We start from the raw sequence: 20,381 nt of genomic DNA, 5'->3' as shown, positions 1-20,381 counted from the left end.
ACTTGTTGGCATCATGCTTGTGATAGGCTGCATGCATTATGGGTACCCCTAGACCTCCCCCAGCACCACGCCCAAATTTCAGGTCTGGTCATCTGTATCAGGCATGTCAAACTGCGACTGCCATACGTGTGTCAGCAGGGCTCACTGTAACAAATACTATTATACTATTATACAAAGTTAAAGTCCTGTGACTGTGTTAGTTTCTCTGGGTCAAATCACCATTCATGACAAATCCTTGCCTGCTGGTCCAGGGAAACACTTTCTTTCCAATACTGAAAACTTTAAAAAATGTAACACTTAAAGATTAAAGAAAAGCAATTTATTTCCATACACTCTCCGTACAACAGCGTACAATTAGAGTCTTAGCCTCTTAGCTAGGTCCTTATATTATTATATTATATTCATTGCTTATATAGGAGTCTTACAGTGTGAGATCTATTTCTTTTGTCCCGACACTTGGCATCTCTTGTTAGTAACCAGTTCGTCAATATCAGGCTTGAAATCTTGTGCAGCTGCAACTTTTATGAGGGATGAAAGGTGCTCAACAGTAAGTCTTGAGCAATGTGGGGTTTTGGTAGCTTTCATTAACGAAAACAATTTTTCATAAAGGTAAGTGCTTCCGAACATAGGCAGTACTCTCGATGCCAACTTACGGATCTATATATACGAGGGTGACAGTTAAGCATACAAGCCTGGCACACCAACTTCGTTGTATTTTGTCTTCAGAATAGAATCTGACTGCAGTTCAATCAATTCCATTTGGATATTCTCAGGCGCATTCTCAACATTGTAAGAGAACAGCGCAAAGTCCTGTTCGTGTGAACTGAAATCGCAAAAACGCTCACTGAATTCATTGCTCAGTAATTCAAGTTGGAAAACAAATCCTCCAAAAATCAAATGTTACTTTACTAAGTTTACTTCAAAGTTTATATTGTAAAATAAGCAGATATGCAAAAAGCCACCTGACCTACACTAATTTTACAAACTCAAAATCAGAAAAATATGTTAATAAACAACTCACCAACTTCTTGCATCCACTTCAGATCTTCAGCTGTAGTCTGCACTAACTGTTCGTTACAATACTAGCACAAAATTACATAAAACTAGGGCAAAAAAATGTGAAAATATGCAGGCTATTACTACTCGTGATGGTCAGTTCTGCCCAGTGGCCAGTCTCGGCAGCCCAGCCAGTAGTGTAGGCTAGCAGGGGCGGCTCTAGGCTCGTGGCGTCCCTGGGCAGAGAAAGAATTGGTGGCCTCTTCGCCTGCCAATGTCAGTATGGTATCTTATGCACGGAGGATGGCCACATCCGTTGTGGACACTGCATAGCCGCCTCGTGCTCATGACACGCTTCTATATGTGCGTGTCCGTAACATGAAAACCAAGTGATGGCCCATGATATTCTCATTACGGCAGAACGTTATGATACTACATATAGCTTACTGCTCCGACTCTAGCGACGTTAATTAGTATGCTATATTTACTAATAAGAAACAATATTTTTCGGCCACATTACTGTCAGCTATGTCATTATTTTTTCCTTCTGTTTTATATTCAATATATATTGGCGTGGCGGCCCTGTGTAGGTGCACAGTTTGCACATGCCTAAGGACACCCCTGCTGCTGCAGCCTAGTACTTCAGTTGTGACATTGCGGTTTATTAACTTTGGTCAAGGCTCGTGGCTATACTAGCAGATGACGTTTCTGGTACCATAATGCCATGGGAAAACGCGCTTTTGTCAGAAGTCAAAAGTAAGAAAAGTCAACAAGTAACGCCAAAGATGCAGAATGATTCAGCCACAAATGACAGTAATCATTTTGTACAAGTTCAGTGCTAACTAGGATCTATCATGCGGGCTGCATGCGGCCCGGGGGCTGTGTGTTTGACATGCCTGATCTGTATAACATTTCATAATATCTATATATATATATATATATAATTCACTAAGGCAAGACAACCATGGAAAGCACGCCGGAAGGGGCGTGGATTCACTAAGCCTCTGACAAGTGAGACAGCTATGGCGCATGCAGGAAGGAGCCACGCCCACCAACCCCAAGACCATTGGATACGACGACAACTCGCAGGGCCACGCCCACCAACTCGGACATGACAACACAGAAAAAATGGCATCATTTATATTCATCTGTCGTAGAGGCCACATGCAGTGCAGGTCAGGTTAATGTCATGTGCATGTCATGCACCTCCGAGCTACGTTGACTGTTCATAGAGGCATGTGTCTCGCGGAGGTGAATCGCCATATGCAGTGTGTGAAACGGTTTGCGAGGGGTATCCCATGGGATCCTTAAAACAATCCTTTACAACTGAGGTTAAAACACAATGAAATAAGCAGTCTTTAAAAATGACTTTTCGGTTACGACGTACGACCGCGTGCACCATAGCTAAATGTTTTACACCCTACATACAGCTATTCGCATCCGCGATAAACATGCGTCTTCTTAGATACTCCTGCACTTTGTTCACACCCCCCTCCCACCTCGCTACTACTGTGGTCGGGTGTCTTGGTGGATTATATATAGAAAGGCAGCCAAAACCGCACAGGGCAATGAAAAGTCTAGAGTTCCATCTTTTCATTCACTTTCTGTTGTATCCTCAAACCCTCCCTTTTTAGACAACTGTGTCTTTCCAGAAGTGTTCAACCATCAATAAATAATTATGCGTCGTTTGTTATGCCACGGGTTCACTATTATGTTGTATTTTGCTCTCTCCAGAGTTCCATCTTTTCATTTGCTTACTGTTGTATTCTCACACCAACCTGTTTTAGACAACTGTGTCTTTCCAGAAGTGTTTAGCATTCAATAAATAATTATGCATGACATTGAGCGTGTGTCTACCCGGCGTGGGTAAGCCGTTGAACCCCATTCGGGCTGCAAACCGTGGAATTCCCACTAAGTGCAACTCATACACTCCCACTGGTTGCGTCCCAACCCTTTGTACACAGCCCCCTCCCACCTCGCTACTACCGTGGTCAGGTGTCTTGGTGGGTTATATATAGAAAAGCAGGCAAAACCGCACAGAGCAATGAAAAGTCTATGTCAGTCACAGGTACATCTGGACTGTGTAAAGACGACGACTCAAGTGACGAGTTGGAGGTGGACACATGAGCGGGCAGTGCATACTGAACGAGAAATCAGCAGATTAGCATAACGGACGGAGCTGAATGGACGTTCTTCTCCTCTCCTCCCGTTCCACACTCCGCGCCGTGCACCCCCATCCCTCTGTCTGGCAGGAGAAGGTGCGAGGACGGTCCGCCAGTTTTCAGTCACAGACGATTGTGTGTTGGTTCGTTCCGTGCATTGTTACAATGTTGCTTTTCTTGCTGATTTATTACATTACCGATTTTTCAAATGTTAATTTTCTCCCTGTGCTTAAAAATCATTAAAAAATCGGCCTGATTATGCGGCGTATGGTACGCTGCGGGTTGGCTAGTAAATTGATATTTTAACAAGCATTTCAATAACACCACTTTATTGTTCATAATTTGTTTACAAGCCATATTATAAAAAAGTTTTAAATGTGTGATTTTTTTAAAATGAAAAATGAAAGTTTATCTTAAAACTTTTAGATTTTGAAATGCTAACCAACAATTGTTCTCTGTTACTCCTACTACTAGGCATTGACAATTCTATAATTAAACTATCATTTCATTAACATAATGGTTTAATCCATAAACTGTGACATGTAACAATTATAAAATGAGAAATGATGAAGTGCAATGATTGTTACTTTAAAAATGTGCCTAAAACATACAGTACATTATTTTGTTTAGTTTTAAAATACGAATGAACATAAAAACAATTTTAAAGGAAGCCCAAAGTTGCTGTTTAGATGAGGCATTTTCATATTCTGCACACTAAAACGATGTGTTAGGATTTTTAAATACTAAATTCTTCAAATAGTCCAGGCCATTAGTGGTTTGGAGGTGCATCAGGTATGTTAAAGTATGTTGACCTTGACCTGGAGGCAGTGGGTGTCAAAAATGAATGAGTAGCAACACAAGAAATAGTTTTGAAGTACAGAAGTTAAGAGGACAGCCATTCAGCAATGGCAATACAGGCTGTCTTCAATGCAAAAACTGGTTTAGTTCATTTTAACGTAAACACCCAGAGTACCTTAAGAGACATTTGAGCAAACTGAGCGTGTTGGCCATTAGGAATATGAGGGTTTAATTATGTGTGGGGGATTAGTTTGGAAAATGGGGCACCTAAGAAACAGTTTAAAAATTAGTGTATAGTGTGCCGAGTGTATACGTTTAAGTGCTCTTTATAAGAACAAATTGAAATTGAAGTTGCTTACTGAATTCATCCTTAAAGGCACATAATATTAAAACAGGCTGTTAAGTTATATTATTACTGTACCTGAGAAATCCTTAAAGAAAAAGGTTGCTTGAGTTTCAGTAAAATTACATTGACAGGAAATAAGCAGCTTACAGTACAGTATATGTGAAGGCCAAGTCTCCCATTTATTCTCCCATTCCTTTGCCCTTCTATTCATCTGATTTCTAAAGCAGTGCTTTTACTGACTAATACTTTTTTTATTAACTGATACTTTCATTCTCTTTCAGGTGAGTGTTTTAACAACCCTAGAAAGAAGATTCAATTTGCAGAGTGCAGATGTTGGAGTCATAGCAAGCAGTTTTGAGATTGGCAACCTGGCACTAATTTTGTTTGTGAGCTACTTTGGGGCTAAGGGTCACCGACCTCGTCTCATAGGATGTGGGGGAATTGTGATGGCACTAGGTGCCTTGTTGTCTGCTCTGCCGGAGTTCCTCACTCACCAGTATGAATACAAGTCTGGGGATTTTAGACGTGGGGAAGAAGGAAGGGACGTATGTGCTGCAAACTCATCAGCCTCTGGCAAGGGGAGACTGGACCCCGATCTTGTTTGTGGAAACAGAGCTAACACAAATATGATGTACTTACTTTTGATTGGAGCGCAAGTGTTACTGGGTATTGGAGCAACGCCAGTCCAGCCACTTGGGGTGTCATATATTGATGACCATGTGCGGAGGAAAGACTCTTCATTGTATATAGGTGAGTAAATTACTTTAGATTAATATTGTGTTAAACAGTGATACTATACATATTCTATGTTTGTAAGGTATTTTCAAATACATTTTGAGCTTGTGAACGATGGACTGTTCACCTTTGAAGCTGAGAGCATTACTTCCTGGGGCGTGTTTAGTTACTATCTCTTAGCTATTAAACAGTCTGCTGTAGCATTTCCTGTAATAGTTCATCAACAAGTGGATTTCCTATCAGAAGTAACTGTGTGTATATATTAACTGTTAGTAAGGTAAATAGAATTTTGCAGGAAAGGGAAGAAATTGAAAGAAGCTGAAATACATTTACAAATGTTATTTCTTGACAGCCATGTCTATTGAATACCAAATGTTTTTAAACTATCTGCTTAATTTGAGTGACATTTTGTTGAAACCAACTAAAAAATGTTTTTCATATATTGACATAAACCAAGAGTACTTACTGTTAAAATGAAAAAAGTTCTGAAACTGTTAGCCTCATTTTTGATAGAAACTGACGTACTTTGCCATTAACGTCAGATCAGAACACAACCTCATCTACTCCTGTGGCCGTTTTGTCATTCTTGATGAGTATTTGTTTTACTTCCCTCTTTGATATCTTACTCTGCCATTGAGTTCAGTCCTTTTCACTAGCCTTTCCAAGTTTAATTTTGTTGTTGTGGTGCCTTGGCACATTTGCATGTATTTTTTCAAGTACAATTAATGGAGACTTTTTGTGTAGTTTTGGTTTATCTTCAGTTACAGTCTCTATTTGTATTTAAAACACATTCTTGCCCACTCATTTTATGTATTCATTTATTTATTGTCCAACCAATGCATTGTTTTTTACCTGGTAATATCTTTGTGGTCTCCTACTGGCTGCCTCATGTAATAAATACAGATCCAATTCCAAACATGTGAATCTGATATTAAGGTTTTTGCTTATGTTTTTTAATTTACTGTAAAGGATCCCTACATATATAGTGTAATGGTGGCTGGGAATGCAGGCAACTCAAAATACCAAGGAAAGGTTGGGGTTAATGTTAATAGCAACAGAAAAGACAGCAGGCTATCAGGTGAAAAAAAAGGCAGTTCATTAGTCAGAGCACAAATACATTCTTCACAATTGTCAGTTGGGTATCTAATGCCACCTTCCAAGAATGGATCAGCTTTATAGGGCTGAGAAAAGAAGAAGGGAGCTTTCTTTGGGTGGCAGAGCAGGGTCAGGTGACATTCCTGGGTATCATTTCTTGGCTGCAAAGGGGGAAACAGAAGATAATGTTAGGGTCACCAACTGCTTTCCTCACCAGACCCAGGAATGTGGTCCCCAGATGCGCATACATGACAGTAACTATACCTGTAGCAGCACATAAAGGCTTTCACACAAAAATCCATGTGATGTACAGGTAAATGAGTAGGTAAGCTTCATTAGTATAGCACACTTTATACAGATTATGCACTGTACATAAGGCAGGGTTGTAAATAATTTTATTGTGTAAATATAATTTTTTTCATTTTCACTGTGCCAGATAAAGGTAGTATTTCTAAGCTTTGTGCATTTGTCCAATCGCTCTTGGATTGCTAAAATTATACCTTGGATTGCTTTTCAGCATTTTAAGAAAATTGAGGTTTGTGATGAAATGGAGTCCTGTGGAAGTGCAGGTTTTTAAAAACAGTGCAACTTGGTCTGTATGGATGCATACAAGGTTGAGGGGCTAGGCAGGTGCAGGGTGTGAGGTGAGCTGATTGTTTAATTAGTTGGCTGTTCCACATTCCAGGTTCCAGGTAATTAAAATGTTGCACCCACAGAGGTATAAGGATGAAAAACAGAAAGAGACAAGAAGGGAGACTGATGGAGGTTAAAACAACAGTAATTAATGGCAGGATCATGCAAGCCGGTGCGATATGGAGTCAAGGCCTGTGGTGACTCCTACTGAACATCCCAAGGAACAAATGCTTTGAATGAGCCCCTGCATTAGGCCATACAATGGATGTGGACAGAAGATGGATCACAGCTCGCAGGATCCATGGGATTCTGAGGTAATGGTCACTTGCAACATGAAATTTTAAGGATTTTTTGTGCCTGTCAATAAACATCTTCTCACACTGATGAGACCTATAAGTTTGAACTAAGGAGACATCAGATATTAGAAAGAAGTACTGTGGCTCATAATTTTTTTAACCTGTTAATTGTAAGTACATTTTATTGGAATATTTATTGACATTTTAACCTCCACAAATGCTGCTTTTATGGATTTTCTGTTTATAGATGTATTAAACGTTTACTCTCTAAAAGCACTCAAGCACTTTTGCACCTTCATCTTGATATTAATGTTCTCATTTGCCCAGTTCATCCCAGTTGTGTTACTGACAGTTCCGGGTGTTTTTTGTGTCAGGCTGCTGGAGCCAACCTGAACCATCACAGTAACCAGTCCTTTCCAAGCTATGGTTTGAATGTGCCCTCATCAGCGACGGAGAAAGTAATAAATGCCACTAGCAGCCCAGACCAGTGTACAACATTTGGATATGCTGTTTCTCACTTTCTGATGTTGTGTTAAACCCATTAATACAGCATTTAGAATACTACATCTGCGGTGGGCTGGCAACCTGCCCGGGGTTTGTTTCCTGCCTTGCGCCCTTTGTTGGCTGGGATTGGCTCCAGCAGACCCTCGTGACCCTGTAATTAGCATAAAGCAGGTTGTGTAATGTATGGATGGAGAATACTACACTCTCCAAATGACATATATTCATTTTTCAATTTAATGTTAAGTGTAACTACAGTATTAATGAATAACCAGTGTACACAAATATTTAAAGTAAATAAAATTTGATTCACTTATGTCAAATACTTAAATTTTAAACAGATTTTTGTTGACTGCTGTGCAGCAATACTGTGCTATCATCTGTGCAAAAGTAAAAAGAAAAAAAACTTAACAACAATAATAATAAAAAAATTTAACAATCACATCATAAACAGCAACGTCATGTCTCAACATGCAACATGTTCTCACTTGTGTGTTGGGTATAAACTGGAAAACACAGTCCTTTTTACAATCCATGTATTAGTTAGAAACTATTGATCAGTTATATCATTATCATAAGAAAATATAATAATTATATTAAAATAGATTAAATAAATCCTTTATTCTAACACAAGTAATTATTTAATGGGAAGTAAATAAACAAATGCACAAATATGGCACAATAATTATAAAGTGTAATGCATGTACCCATTTTCCTTTCCTACCATCCAACAAAAGAGAGAGATGTGACTAAGTACCCGGGTGGTTCTTGGTGCAATGGGATTGTATCCCTGCCAGGGCCGTTGCCATTTTATTTATCAGGCCCTGGCATTTTTCTAATTCAGCCTTCTATGGTAATGCCTTACTCACAAAGTTGGTCCCCTCATCCCAGCACCACCTTGGAATTATACATTGTAAATAAAAGACGAAAAGAGAACATAAAGGTTTGGGGCACCAAAGTTATTCCTGTATATTATGCTGATGTTTTTGTAAATTAAAGGGACACAACAAGTCATCTTAAGGTGGTCATCCGCTACTATCCCGAGATGGTGGTTAATACAGAAATCTTAGAGGAGCAGGTGGTTTCAGTAGACCAGGAACTGGAAGTGACATCATCAGAGGCCAGTACATCTGTCATTCTTTCTGTATTGGGAGGTAAAATAGGGGCATCAGATGACAGCGCCAGTGTTTGACTCGGAGGGTAATTACTATCATCCGAGCCCTGAGATTGTCTCCAGATCGCATGCATGTGACAACATGATATGGAAGCAGTCATTTTGTGAAAAAAGAGCAAAAACATAGTAGGTTAAAAATAAGTTCTGAATAAAGAAAATTCACACAGTTTACTAATAATGAAATTTTAAATATTTATCAGTGTTCATCAACATCCCTATCAGTATAATAGGAGGATGCTGAAGCTGATATGAATGTTAAAAATAGTAAATTTGATGTTAATGATAATTTAATGTAAATTTAGAATGTGGTACCGCATCTGACCTGTCAGTTCAACAGCCAGAATCCATGAACAGGCCTTAACATCTCAGTTAACTTGAAAGACTGAAGAACATCACAATTATGTTTGTGGAGAACCATAACCTTCTTCTTCTTTTGGCTGCTCCCATCTTCTTCCATATCGTCCTGTCTTCTGATTCTTGCTCTGTTACATCCACCATCTGGATGTCCTATCTCACTCCATTCATAAACCTTCTCTTAGGTCTTCCTCTTTTCCTCTTGTCTGGCAGCTCTATCCTTAACATCCTTTTACCAATATACTCAGAATCTCTTCTCTGCACATGTCCAAATCAACATAATCTTGCCTCTTTGACTTTGTCTCCCAACCATCTAACTTCAGCTGACCTTCTAATGTTCTCATTTCTAATCCTGTCTATCCTCCTCACATCCAGAGAAAATTTGAACATTTTTAACTCTGCCACCTCCAGCTCTGTCTCCTGCTTTCTGGTCAGTGCCACTGTCTCCAACCCAACCCTCCCTTTCACTCTTGCTGATACCTGTCAGTCACAAATCACTCCTGACACTCCTCCACCCAGTCCACCCCGCCTGCACTCTCTTCTTCACCTCTCTTCCACAATCCCCATTACTCTGAATTGTTGATTTCAACTCATCCACCTTCACCAGTTCTACTCCCAGCATCCTCACCATTCTTCTCACCTCCCTCTCATTCACACACATGTTCTGTCTTGTTCTAACTGACCTTCATTTCTCTCCTCTCTAGAGCAAACCTCCAACTCCCCAGGGTCTACTCGACCTGCTCCTTACTCTCACTACAGATCACATTGTCATCAACAAACATCATAGCTCACGGGGACTCCTGTCTAATCTCGTCTGTCAGCGTGTCCATCACCATTGTAAATAAGAAGGGGCTCAGAGCCAATCCCTGATGTAATCCCACCCCCACATTGGATGCATCCGTCACTCCTACCGCAGACCTCACCACTGTCGCACTTCCCTCATACATATCCTGCACAACTCTTACATACTTCTCTGCCACTCCCGACTTCCTCATACAATACCACAACTGCTCTTGAGGCACCCTGTCATATGCTTTCTCCAGGTACACAAAGATGCAATGCAAGTCCTTCTGGGTTTCTCTATACTTCTCCATCAACACCCTCAGAGCAAACATTGCAACTGTGGTGCTCTTTCCTGCCATGAAACCCTACTGCTGCTCACTCATCATCACCTCCCTTCTTAACCTTAACCTCCACTACTCTTTCCCATAACTTCATACTCTGGCTCATCAATATTATCCCCTTGTAGTTGCTACAGCTCTGTACATCCCCCTTATTCTTAAAAATCAGTACCAGTACACTTCTTCTCCATTCCTCAGGCATCCTCTCACTTTCCAAGATTCCATTAAACAATCTGGTTAAAAACTCTACTGCCATCTCTCCTAAACACCTCTGTGCTTCCACAGGTATATAATCTTGACCAATGGCTTTTCCATTCTTCATCCTTTTCATAGCTGTCTTTACTTCCTCCTTGCTAATCCGTTGCACTTTCTGATTTACTATCTCCACATCATCCAACCTTCTCTCTCTCTCATTCTCTTCATTCATCAGCCTCTCAAAGTACTCTTTCCGTCTGCTCAACACACACTCCTCACTTGTAAGTATGTTTCCATCTTTATCCTTTATAACCCTACCCTGCTGCACATCTTTCTAAGCTCGGTCCCTGTGTCTATCCAATCGGTACAGGTCCTTTTCTCCCTCCTTAGTGTCCAGCCTCTTATACAACTCATCATACACATTTTCTTTAGCCTTCACCACCTCTCTTCACTTTGCGCCATATCTCCTTGTACTCTTGTCTACTTTCTGCATCTCTCTGACTATCCCACTTCTTCGCCATCCTCTTCCTCTGTATACTCTCCTGTACTTCCCCATTCCACCACCAGGTTTCCTTTTCCTTCTTCCTCTGTCCAGATGTTTTGCTAAGTACCCTTCTTGGTTTCACTCTTACTACTTCTGCTGCATTTGCCCACTGCTCATTCTTCACTTCACTCTCCACCTCTTCTTTTTGATCTCCAATGTTTATCCTACAGACCACCATCCTATGCTGTCTAACTACATTTTCCCCTGCGACCACTTTGCAGTCTTTAATCTCCTTCAGATTGACTCTTCTGCATAGGATATAATCTACCTGTGTGCATCTTTCTCCACTCTTGTACATCACCCTATGTTCCTCCCTCTTCTTAAAATATGTATTCACCACAGCCATGTCCATCCTTTTTTGCAAAATCCACTGTCCTCTGACCTTCTTCATTCATCTCCTTGACACCATGCCTACCTATCACCTTCTCATCTCCTCTGTTCCCTTCACCAAGATGTCCATTGAAATCCTCTCCAATCACCACTTTCTGTCCCTTGGGTACACTGTCAATCACCTCATCGAACTCACTCCAGAAATCTTCTTTCTCATCCATCGACCACCCAACTTGCGAGGCATATGCACTGACAACATTCATCATCAGACCTTCATTTTCAAGCTTCATAATCATTACTCTGTCTGACACTCTTTTCACCTCCAAAACACTCTTGACATATTGCTCCTTTAGAATAATCCCTACCCCATTTCTCCTCCCATCCACACCATGATAGAACAATTTGAATCCACCTACAATTCCACTGGTCTTACTCCCCTTCCATTTAGTCTTTTGCACATACAATATATCAACCTTTCTTCTCTCTATCATATCTGCTATCTCTCTCCCCATACCAGTCATACTGCCAACATTCAAAGTTCCTACCCTCAGTTCCACTCTCTTTACCTTCCTCCTGTCCTTAGTAAATTTAAAAACTAAACCACATGCCATAAATATTAATTTAAAAATTTGTAGCCCCCAATTTTGTTTTGTAGCCACACGTACCAGCCTACCCTCTCATAAGATTAGAAAAAGTACGGTAGCTACCCAGTGATATATTTTACACATCCACTTATCTTTTAATGACAACAGGAATGGTTCAGTGCCTGACACATGATACTGCCGCTAATGGTTTAGATTCATGAGTTGGACTCTAATGTGATAAAACAAGCCTTACTGGTTAATTATACTGTGAATTCTAACCTACAGTTGTGATTGAAAGTTTGTGAACCCTTTAGAATTTTCTATATTTCTGCATAAATATGACCTAAAACATCATCAGAATTTCAATCAAGTCCTACTTTTAGGACAATGAAATCTGAAAATTCTGCTATTTGATCCACTGAAGCAGATAACTTTCTGTCTTTCAAAAGTCAACCAGCTGGGTCAATGAGCTACTAGCTGATCAACCAAGACTGATGGCCTAAACGGTTCCATTACTTTTGTTCACTTGCAGTTGTGTTTGAAAGTTTGTGAACCCTTTAAAATGTTAAAAATGTCTGCATAAATATGACCTAAAACATCATCATATTTTAACTCAAGTCCTAAAAGTAGATAAAGAGAAACCAGTTAAACAAATGAGACAAAAATATTATACTTGGTCATTTATTTATTGAGGAAAATGATTGAATATTACATATTTGTGAATGGCAAAAGTATGTAAACCTCTAGGATTAGCAGTTAGTTTGAAGGTGAAATTACAGTCAGTTGTTTTCAATCAATGGGATGACAATCAGGTGTGATTGGGCACCCTGTGTTATTTAAAGAACAGGGATCTATCAGAGTCTGCTCTTCACATCACATGTTTGTGGAAGTGTATCATGGCACGAACAAAGGAGATTTCTGAGGACCTCAGAAAAAGAGTTGTTGATGCTCTTCAGGCTGGAAAAGGAAAGAAAACCATCTCTAAAGAGTTTGGACTCCACCAATCCACAGTCAGACAGATTGTGTAGAAATGGAGGAAATTCAAGACCATTGTTGCCTCCCCAGGAGTGGCCGACCAACAAAGATCACTCCAAGAGAAGGCGTGTAATAATCTGCGAGGTCACAAAGGACCCCTGGGTAACTTCTAAGCAACTGAAGGCTTCTCCCACATTGGCTAATGTTCATGTTCATGAGTCCACCATCAGGAGAACACTGAACAACAATGGTGTGCATGGCAGGGTTGCAAGGAGAAAGCCACTGCTCTCCAAAAAAAAACATTGCTGCTCGTCTGCAGTTTGCTAAAGATCACGGGGACAAACCAGAAGGCTATTGGAAGAATGTTTTTTGGATGGATGAGACCAAAATAGAACTTTTTGGTTTAAATGAAAAGCGTTATGTTTGGAGAAAGGAAAACACTGCATTCCAGCATAAGAACCTTATCCCTGTGAGGAAACCCTCCAACATCCCAGAGTTGAAGCTGTTCTGTACGGAGGAATGGGCTAAAATTCCTCCAACCGGTGTGCAGGAATGATCAAAAGTTACCGGCAGATACTGAAAGCAAATGTTCACATACTTTTGCCACTCACAAATAATAATAATAATAATAATAATAATACATTTTATTTATATTGCACTTCATATTTTAGAAATCTCAAAGTGCTACAGAGTAAAAACAAAAATAATAAAACAAGAAAATCTATGTATACTTTAACAAAATATCTTTCTAAAAGATGAGTTTTTAGATTCCGTTTAAAAACATCAGTCGACTGTGGGGCTCCCAGGTAATCAGGGAGGGCGTTCCACAGTCTCGGCGCCACAGATAAAAAAGCCCTATCACCCATACTGCGAAGCTTGGTTCTAGGGACTTGGAGAGTGTTAGTGTGTACAGAGCGAGAGTACGTGAGGAGGTATGAGGGGTAAGGAGTTCCTGTAAGTAAAGGGGGGCATGTCCATAGATGCACTGATGGGTGAGGAGAACGACCTTGAACTCAATTCTGAGTGGAACAGGGAGCCAGTGAAGGGTTTTCAGGATTGGGGTGATATGGTCATGCTTTCGCACCCTCATCAGGATCCTGGCAGCGCAATTCTGAATATACTGGAGTCTCTGAATACTCTTGCCAGGAATCCCGATGAGGAGCGCATTACAGTAATCCAACCTGGAGGAGACAAAGGCATGGGCGAGCTTCTCTGCATCTTCCAGGGTGAGAGTTGGTCGGAGTTTAGCAATATTCTTGAGGTGGTAGAAGGAAGACTTACAGAGGTGTTTGATGTGGGTGTCAAAGGTGAGTTGAGGGTCCATTTTAACACCCAGATTGGTGACAGATGTGGAAAGGGGAATGTTTTGGCCAGCGAAAGTGATACTGGTGATGGTAGAAGAGTGGAGATGGTGTGATGTGCCAACTAAGATGGCTTCTGTTTTGGATCTGTTTAGCTGAAGAAAATTGAGCCTCATCCACGCCTCTATCTCCTCCAGGCAGGTAGTCAATGTAGATATTGGCAGAGGAGCAGTAGAGGAGGTGGTTGGTAGTACTGAGGTAAAGCTGAGTGTAATCCGCATAGCAGTGAAAAGATAAACCATGTCTGCTAATGACATTTCCAAGGGGAGCATGTAGATGGTAAAAAGGATGGGGCCTAGCACAGAGCCCTGTGGGACACCACAAGTGACGTTGTGGGTATGAGATTTTGCGCTGCCCAGGGCGCGTGCTCAGTTCTGCCGGTCAGGTAAGATGTGAACCAATTGTGAACATTTCCAGAGAGTCCAATGGTGTATTTCAGGCAGTGAAGGAGAATGTTGTGGTCTATTGTGTCAAAAGCAGCTGTCAGGTCAAGGAGGATGAGTAAAGAAGGGGAACCAGTATCTGCTGTTATCAGAAGATCATTGGTGACCCTGACCAGGGCTGTTTCGGTGCTATGGCCAGGGGAAACCAGACTGAAACTTTTCAAACAGATTATTCAGTTTGAGGTGGTCATGAAGTTGAGTTGCAACTATTTTTCCAGAACTTTAGAGAGAAATGGAAGATTGGAGATGGGCCTATAATTGGAGAGAACTTCAGAATCCAGGGTGGGTTTTTCAGTAGGGTCTGATGACAGCAGTTTTAGTGAAGAAGGAATATGCCAGCCAAAGGGACTGGTTTATGATCCTGGTGATAAGTGGAGAGACGGCAGAGCGTTGGCCCTCAGTAAAGCTGAGGGAAAGGGTCCAGGGAACTGGTAGACAGTTTCATTTTCCTGATGACATCCTCCACCTCTTCCCGTGTGGCAACAGAGAAGGAGCAAAGGGGCTGGACAGTCTCAGACAGTAGGTCGACAGTTTGGGTGGCAGGATATCCGTGGTGGAGAGGTGTAAGCGGATGTTATCAACTTTTGTTTGAAGAAATTTATGTGCATATTGCACCTCTCATCGGTGGCCTCAGAGTGGGCAGGTGAAGGAGGTTTGAGAAGGTGATTTATAGTTGAAAAAGTTTTTGGGGTTCCTGGAACTGTTGCTGATGATGGTGGAATAGAACCTGGACCGTGCAACCTTCAGAGCTTCTGCATACACCCTCTTGTGTTCCCTATAAGCCTGTTTGTGGACAGTCAGCCCAGAGGCCTTGAACCGCCGCTCAAGGACACGCCAGCGTCTTCATTTTCGCAGTTCGCAGGTGTACCAAGGTGCTGAGCACGAGAATGAGACGGACCTGGATGTTAAGGGGGCGTGGAAGTCCAGGAGACTGCTCAGGGACTGGTTGTAAAAGTCCACAAGGTCAGCAACAGAGAGGGAGCTGGTAGGGTCAGAGGAGAGAAGTTTAAGGTCCAGGGCCAAGGCATCAACATTGATGTTCTTCAGATTTCTGAAATGTATCTGTCGTTTTAGTTTGATATGGGGGGAAAGAATGGGCAGCTCCATTGACACTACTTTGTGGTCTGAAATACCAAGATCATATACCTGTAAGTTACTGATTAAGGCAGAATTTGAAATGACCAGGTCAAGTGTGCGACCCCTGGAATGTGTGGGGACATCAACATGTTGTTGTAGATTGAGAGAATCCAATAGCTCAAGGAAATCAGCAGTGAGATAACCTGTGGGATTGTCAACATGAATATTTATATCTCCTAGAATTATGATGTTGGCAGAGGTAGCACAGAGTGTTGTGAGAAGATCAGTCATTTCCGGGATGAAGGCAGAGTTGGGTTTTGGAGGTCGGTAGATAAGGAGAACAGTCATGGGAAAAGGAGGCTTACATTTAAATGCAAGGCACTCGCAGGAGGATGTTGCAGGTATCAAGATACGGGACAACCCCAAATCCTGACGGTGGATGATAGCTAAGCCACCACCACGCCCAGTGCTGCGAGCTACTTCCAAGTAACTGTAGCCAGGAGGACAGGCTTCATTTAGGGCACTCTGACTGGTGCCATATTTCTGTCAGACACATGAAGTCAAGTCCTTTCTCCCTGATGTGTTCTTCAATCAGTGTGGCTTTATTACAGATGGATTGAGAGTTAAACAGTTCAAATTTGACTAATGACTGTGAGGTCAATCTCTCAAAACATTAAAATCCACTCCACGCAGCTTAGAATCAACTCCACAAAATAAATCCAGGCGGGGATGTGAGAGTCTTGTGGTGTTTCTCTCAATAGCTCTGGTGTTTCCCATGCTGGAGTGCTTTCAGAGTTGATAGTAGTTGGAATGACGGTGCTCTGATGACGCGTCAAACGTGCGACAGGTGACCAGGAAGATGGAATATTGGGAGCAGAGCTGGTTATGGAAGATGAACTTTCGACCGGAGCCTCTATGAGTGTATCGAGGACGGCGAAGGAGTCCAAGTTCTTTAATGATGGAGATATTAATTTCGGGAGTGGTTGCGGGATTAAGTCGGCATAGTTGTGAGCTGGAATAACTGAGCGTCATTCTGACCGAGGAAGAAAGGAGAGATGCTATCCAGACAGCGCCGTAAAATCCAAAGCAGACAATAAAACAGAAAATCCAGGCATCAGGGCATCCAGACATCAGGTGAGTAGACAGCAAAACTTGATAAAATCCGTAAAAAACCCACGGCAGACGATGAAACAGTACAAAAAAGTACGAAACATTTTAACTAAAAACTAAAGTAAAAGTAAAATAATAAATTAGTAATATAAAACTCATAAAGCTCAAAGGGAGAAGCGGCGAACATTCAACGCCAGCGTCCTCTCCTACAACAGCTTTCAGGGCTACTCAATATATGTAATATTCGATCATTTTCCTTAATAAATAAATGACCAAGTATAATATTTTTGTCTCATTTGTTTAACTGGTTTCTCTTTATCTACTTTTTGGACTTGAGTTAAAATATGATTATGTTTTAGGTCATATTTATGCAGAAATTTTGAACATTTTAAAGGGTTCACAAACTTTCAAACACAACTGTAAGTGAACAAAAGTAATGGAACCGTTTAGGCCATCAGTCTTGGTTGATGAGCTAGTAGCTCATTGACCCAGCTGGTTGACTTTTGAAAGACAGAAAGTTATCTGCTTCAGTGGATCAAATAGCAGAATCGTTCATGGCTCCTCCATCTCATGTCTTTTGACATTTGCAGATTTCTCTGTTGTTCATGTGAAGCGTACATCACTCTAATTATACTTAACCTTCTACACAAATTTATTCATTTATCTCTCCAAAACCTGTATTAGCCTTAATGTTCAGGATGTTTCACTGTGGGTGTTCTGTCCTGATGAAATTTTCGTATTACATCTAATCCATTCAACAACAACAACATTTATACTAATAAAAGGCAAAGCCTTCACTGACTGACTGACTCACTCATCACTAATTCTCCAACTTCCCGTGTAGGTAGAAGGCTGAAATTTGGCAGGCTCATTCCTTACAGCTTACTTACAAAAGTTAAGCAGGTTTCATTTCGAAATTCTACGCGTAACAGTCATAACTGAATCCTACTTACGTACATATATACGGCCATAGCCTGCCGCTCGGTCGCTGTGTGAGGAGGAGTTGCGTCACCCATCACCACTTCTCCCACATAGTTGGCTGCCTGCTTATATTGCGTCCCCCATACCCACGCCTCCCACGTAATTGAGTGCCTGCCCATATAAGGCCGTCCATCAGCAGCAATCCAATAGACATGCTGCCGATACGAGGCGTTTGTAATGCCTAATACGAATACGATTTTCACGAGATACAAGTTTAGTGAGAAGACGCAAGGTATAAACGAGACTTTTGATCACTTTGTAACGGAGTTAAAATTGCTGGTGAAGGACTGTGCTAATGCAAACGAAGATGAGATGGTCAGGGATAGAATAGTGTTTGGCACAAACTTTTAAGTGCTGGGTCTGAGCTAACATTAAATAAAGCCATGGACATCGCAAGATTGCACGAGATATCAAACCTTCGATGCATGTACTCCAAGCGGCTCACGTGAACTGACTGTGAATGCAGTACGCAGACAACAAGCAAAAGCTCCAAAGAGCGCTGAACAAAAAACACATTACACAATTGAGAAGGCAGCAAAGGAATATGAAGCGAGTGACGCATACAAGCATATTCCTAAGTGCAGCTACTGCGGAAACAATGCACATGGTGGAAAAAGTCAATGTCCAGCTAAAGGAAGACAGTGCAAATGAAGATGAGATGGTCAGGGATAGAATAGTGTTTGGCACAAACTCAGTGAAAGTGCAAGAGAAACTTTTAAGTGCCGGGTCTGAGCTAAGATTAAATAAAGCCGTGGACATCGCAAGATCGCACGAGATTATTCGCGAGATACAAGTTTAATGAGAAGACGCAGGGTATAAACGGGACTTTTGATCACTTTGTAACGGAGTTAAAATTGCTGGTGAAGGACTGTGCTTATGCAAATGAAGATGAGATGGTCAGGGATAGAATAGTGTTTGGCACAAACTCAGCGAAAGTGCGAGAGAAACTTTTAAGTGCCAGGTCTGAACTAACATTAAATAAAGCCGTGGACATCGCAAGATCGCTCGAGATAGCACAACCACAGCTGAGAACCTTCGATGCATGTATTCCAAACGGCTCACATGAACTGACTGTGAATGCAGTACACACACAAAAAGCAAGAGCTCCAAAGTGCGCTGAACAAAAAACGCATTACACAATTGAGAAGGAAGCAAAAGAATATGAAGCGTGTGACGCATACAAGCATATTCATAAGTGCAGGTACTGCGGAAACAAAGCATACAGTGGAAAAAGTCAATGTCCAGCTAAAGGAAGACAGTGTAAAAAATGTGGTAAATTGAACCACTTCGCTAAAGTTTGCAGGACTGGGAAAGGTAAACCCGTGCATGCAGTGTGTGATGTCTCAGATAAAGAGGAAGACGAGCTGTTTATTGATGCAGTAAGAAAGGAACAACCCTCTGAATCTGAACAAGCCTTTGTAGACATATCAATAGGAAAGCAAGGTGTAAAGCTTAAGTTTAAATTAAGTTCATAGACACGCTGCCGCTAAATATTTGCAGGCAAATCCACAACTTAATACCTGGAATGCCTGTTAAACATCTTAGATTCACGAGTACCGATTTGTGTAGTGAACACTTCGATGAATGAAACCTGTTATCTTTACAACGGTTGACAAACACGGAATATAACTTGAACACAACACATCCTCCAAATACGAACCTGATTGAAAGAAATAATGATAATCAAATCCTTGATGACAGCAACACTCATAACAGTCACAAAACAATTACAATGACAATAATGTTACGTTATTTTTAAAACGTTTCCTTTTCTTTTTCATAACTTCTTTAACACATTACTTCTCCGCTGTGAAGCGCGAGTATTTTGCTAGTTTATTTATACAGCACATATTCATATAAAAAATGTAGCTTAAAGTGCTTTACATAATGAAAAATAGAAAAATAAAAGACAAAGTAAGAAAATAAAATAAGTCAACATTAATTAACATAGAATAAGAGGTCCGATGGCCAGAGAGGACAGAAAAAACAAAAAAAAAACTCCAGACGGCTGAAGAAAAAAATAAAATCTGCAGGGGTTCCAGGCCATGAGACTGCCCAGTCCCCTCTGGGCATTTTACCTCACATAAATGAAACAGTCCTCTTTGTATTCTGGTATTTTGTATTTATATTCGAAGCTAAAACAAATAAGGGAAACAGTGATAGTCTCAGATTGAATGAAATTGAACACCAACATTTCAAACTTAAGTGCATCACAATCAATTTAAATTTAAAAAAGATTTTTTTAAGTAAGTTTTACAAATACTCATAAATGAAGCATAGTGTTAACATTTTGACTTAGAGACTTAGCCCATTATTAGATATTCTAAGCATCCAACCATTTTATAACTCACTCACTCAATTCTGGATGAAAAGAATAACATATTCCAAGAACACATGTTCAGTATTGTCTCAGTCTATACTAATAAAAGGCAAAGCCCTCACTGACTCACTCACTGACTCACTCACTGACTCACTCACTTACTCATCACTAATTCTCCAACTTCCCGTGTAGGTAGAAGGCTGACATTTGGCAGGCTCATTCCTTACAGCTTACTTACAAAAGCTGGGCA

The 20,381-nt window shown here is 40.9% G+C and overlaps 1 protein-coding gene across 1 annotated transcript in view; it reads left to right on the top strand.

The window, feature by feature from the left end:
• slco3a1 (solute carrier organic anion transporter family, member 3A1) overlaps positions 1–20,381 on the top strand; it is a 341,510-nt gene that overhangs the window by 94,117 nt on the left and 227,012 nt on the right. Inside the window, exon 2 of the mRNA XM_039773301.1 lies at positions 4,584–5,052. Coding sequence (XP_039629235.1) covers positions 4,584–5,052 — 469 coding nt within the window. The remainder of the gene's footprint in view (positions 1–4,583; positions 5,053–20,381) is intronic.

Source organism: Polypterus senegalus, chromosome 12 (genome assembly GCF_016835505.1).
Source record: "Polypterus senegalus isolate Bchr_013 chromosome 12, ASM1683550v1, whole genome shotgun sequence".
Classification (NCBI taxonomy): Eukaryota; Metazoa; Chordata; class Cladistia; order Polypteriformes; family Polypteridae; genus Polypterus; species Polypterus senegalus.
Note: the sequence above shows the minus strand (reverse complement) of the source record. Positions and strands in the feature narration are given on the sequence as shown.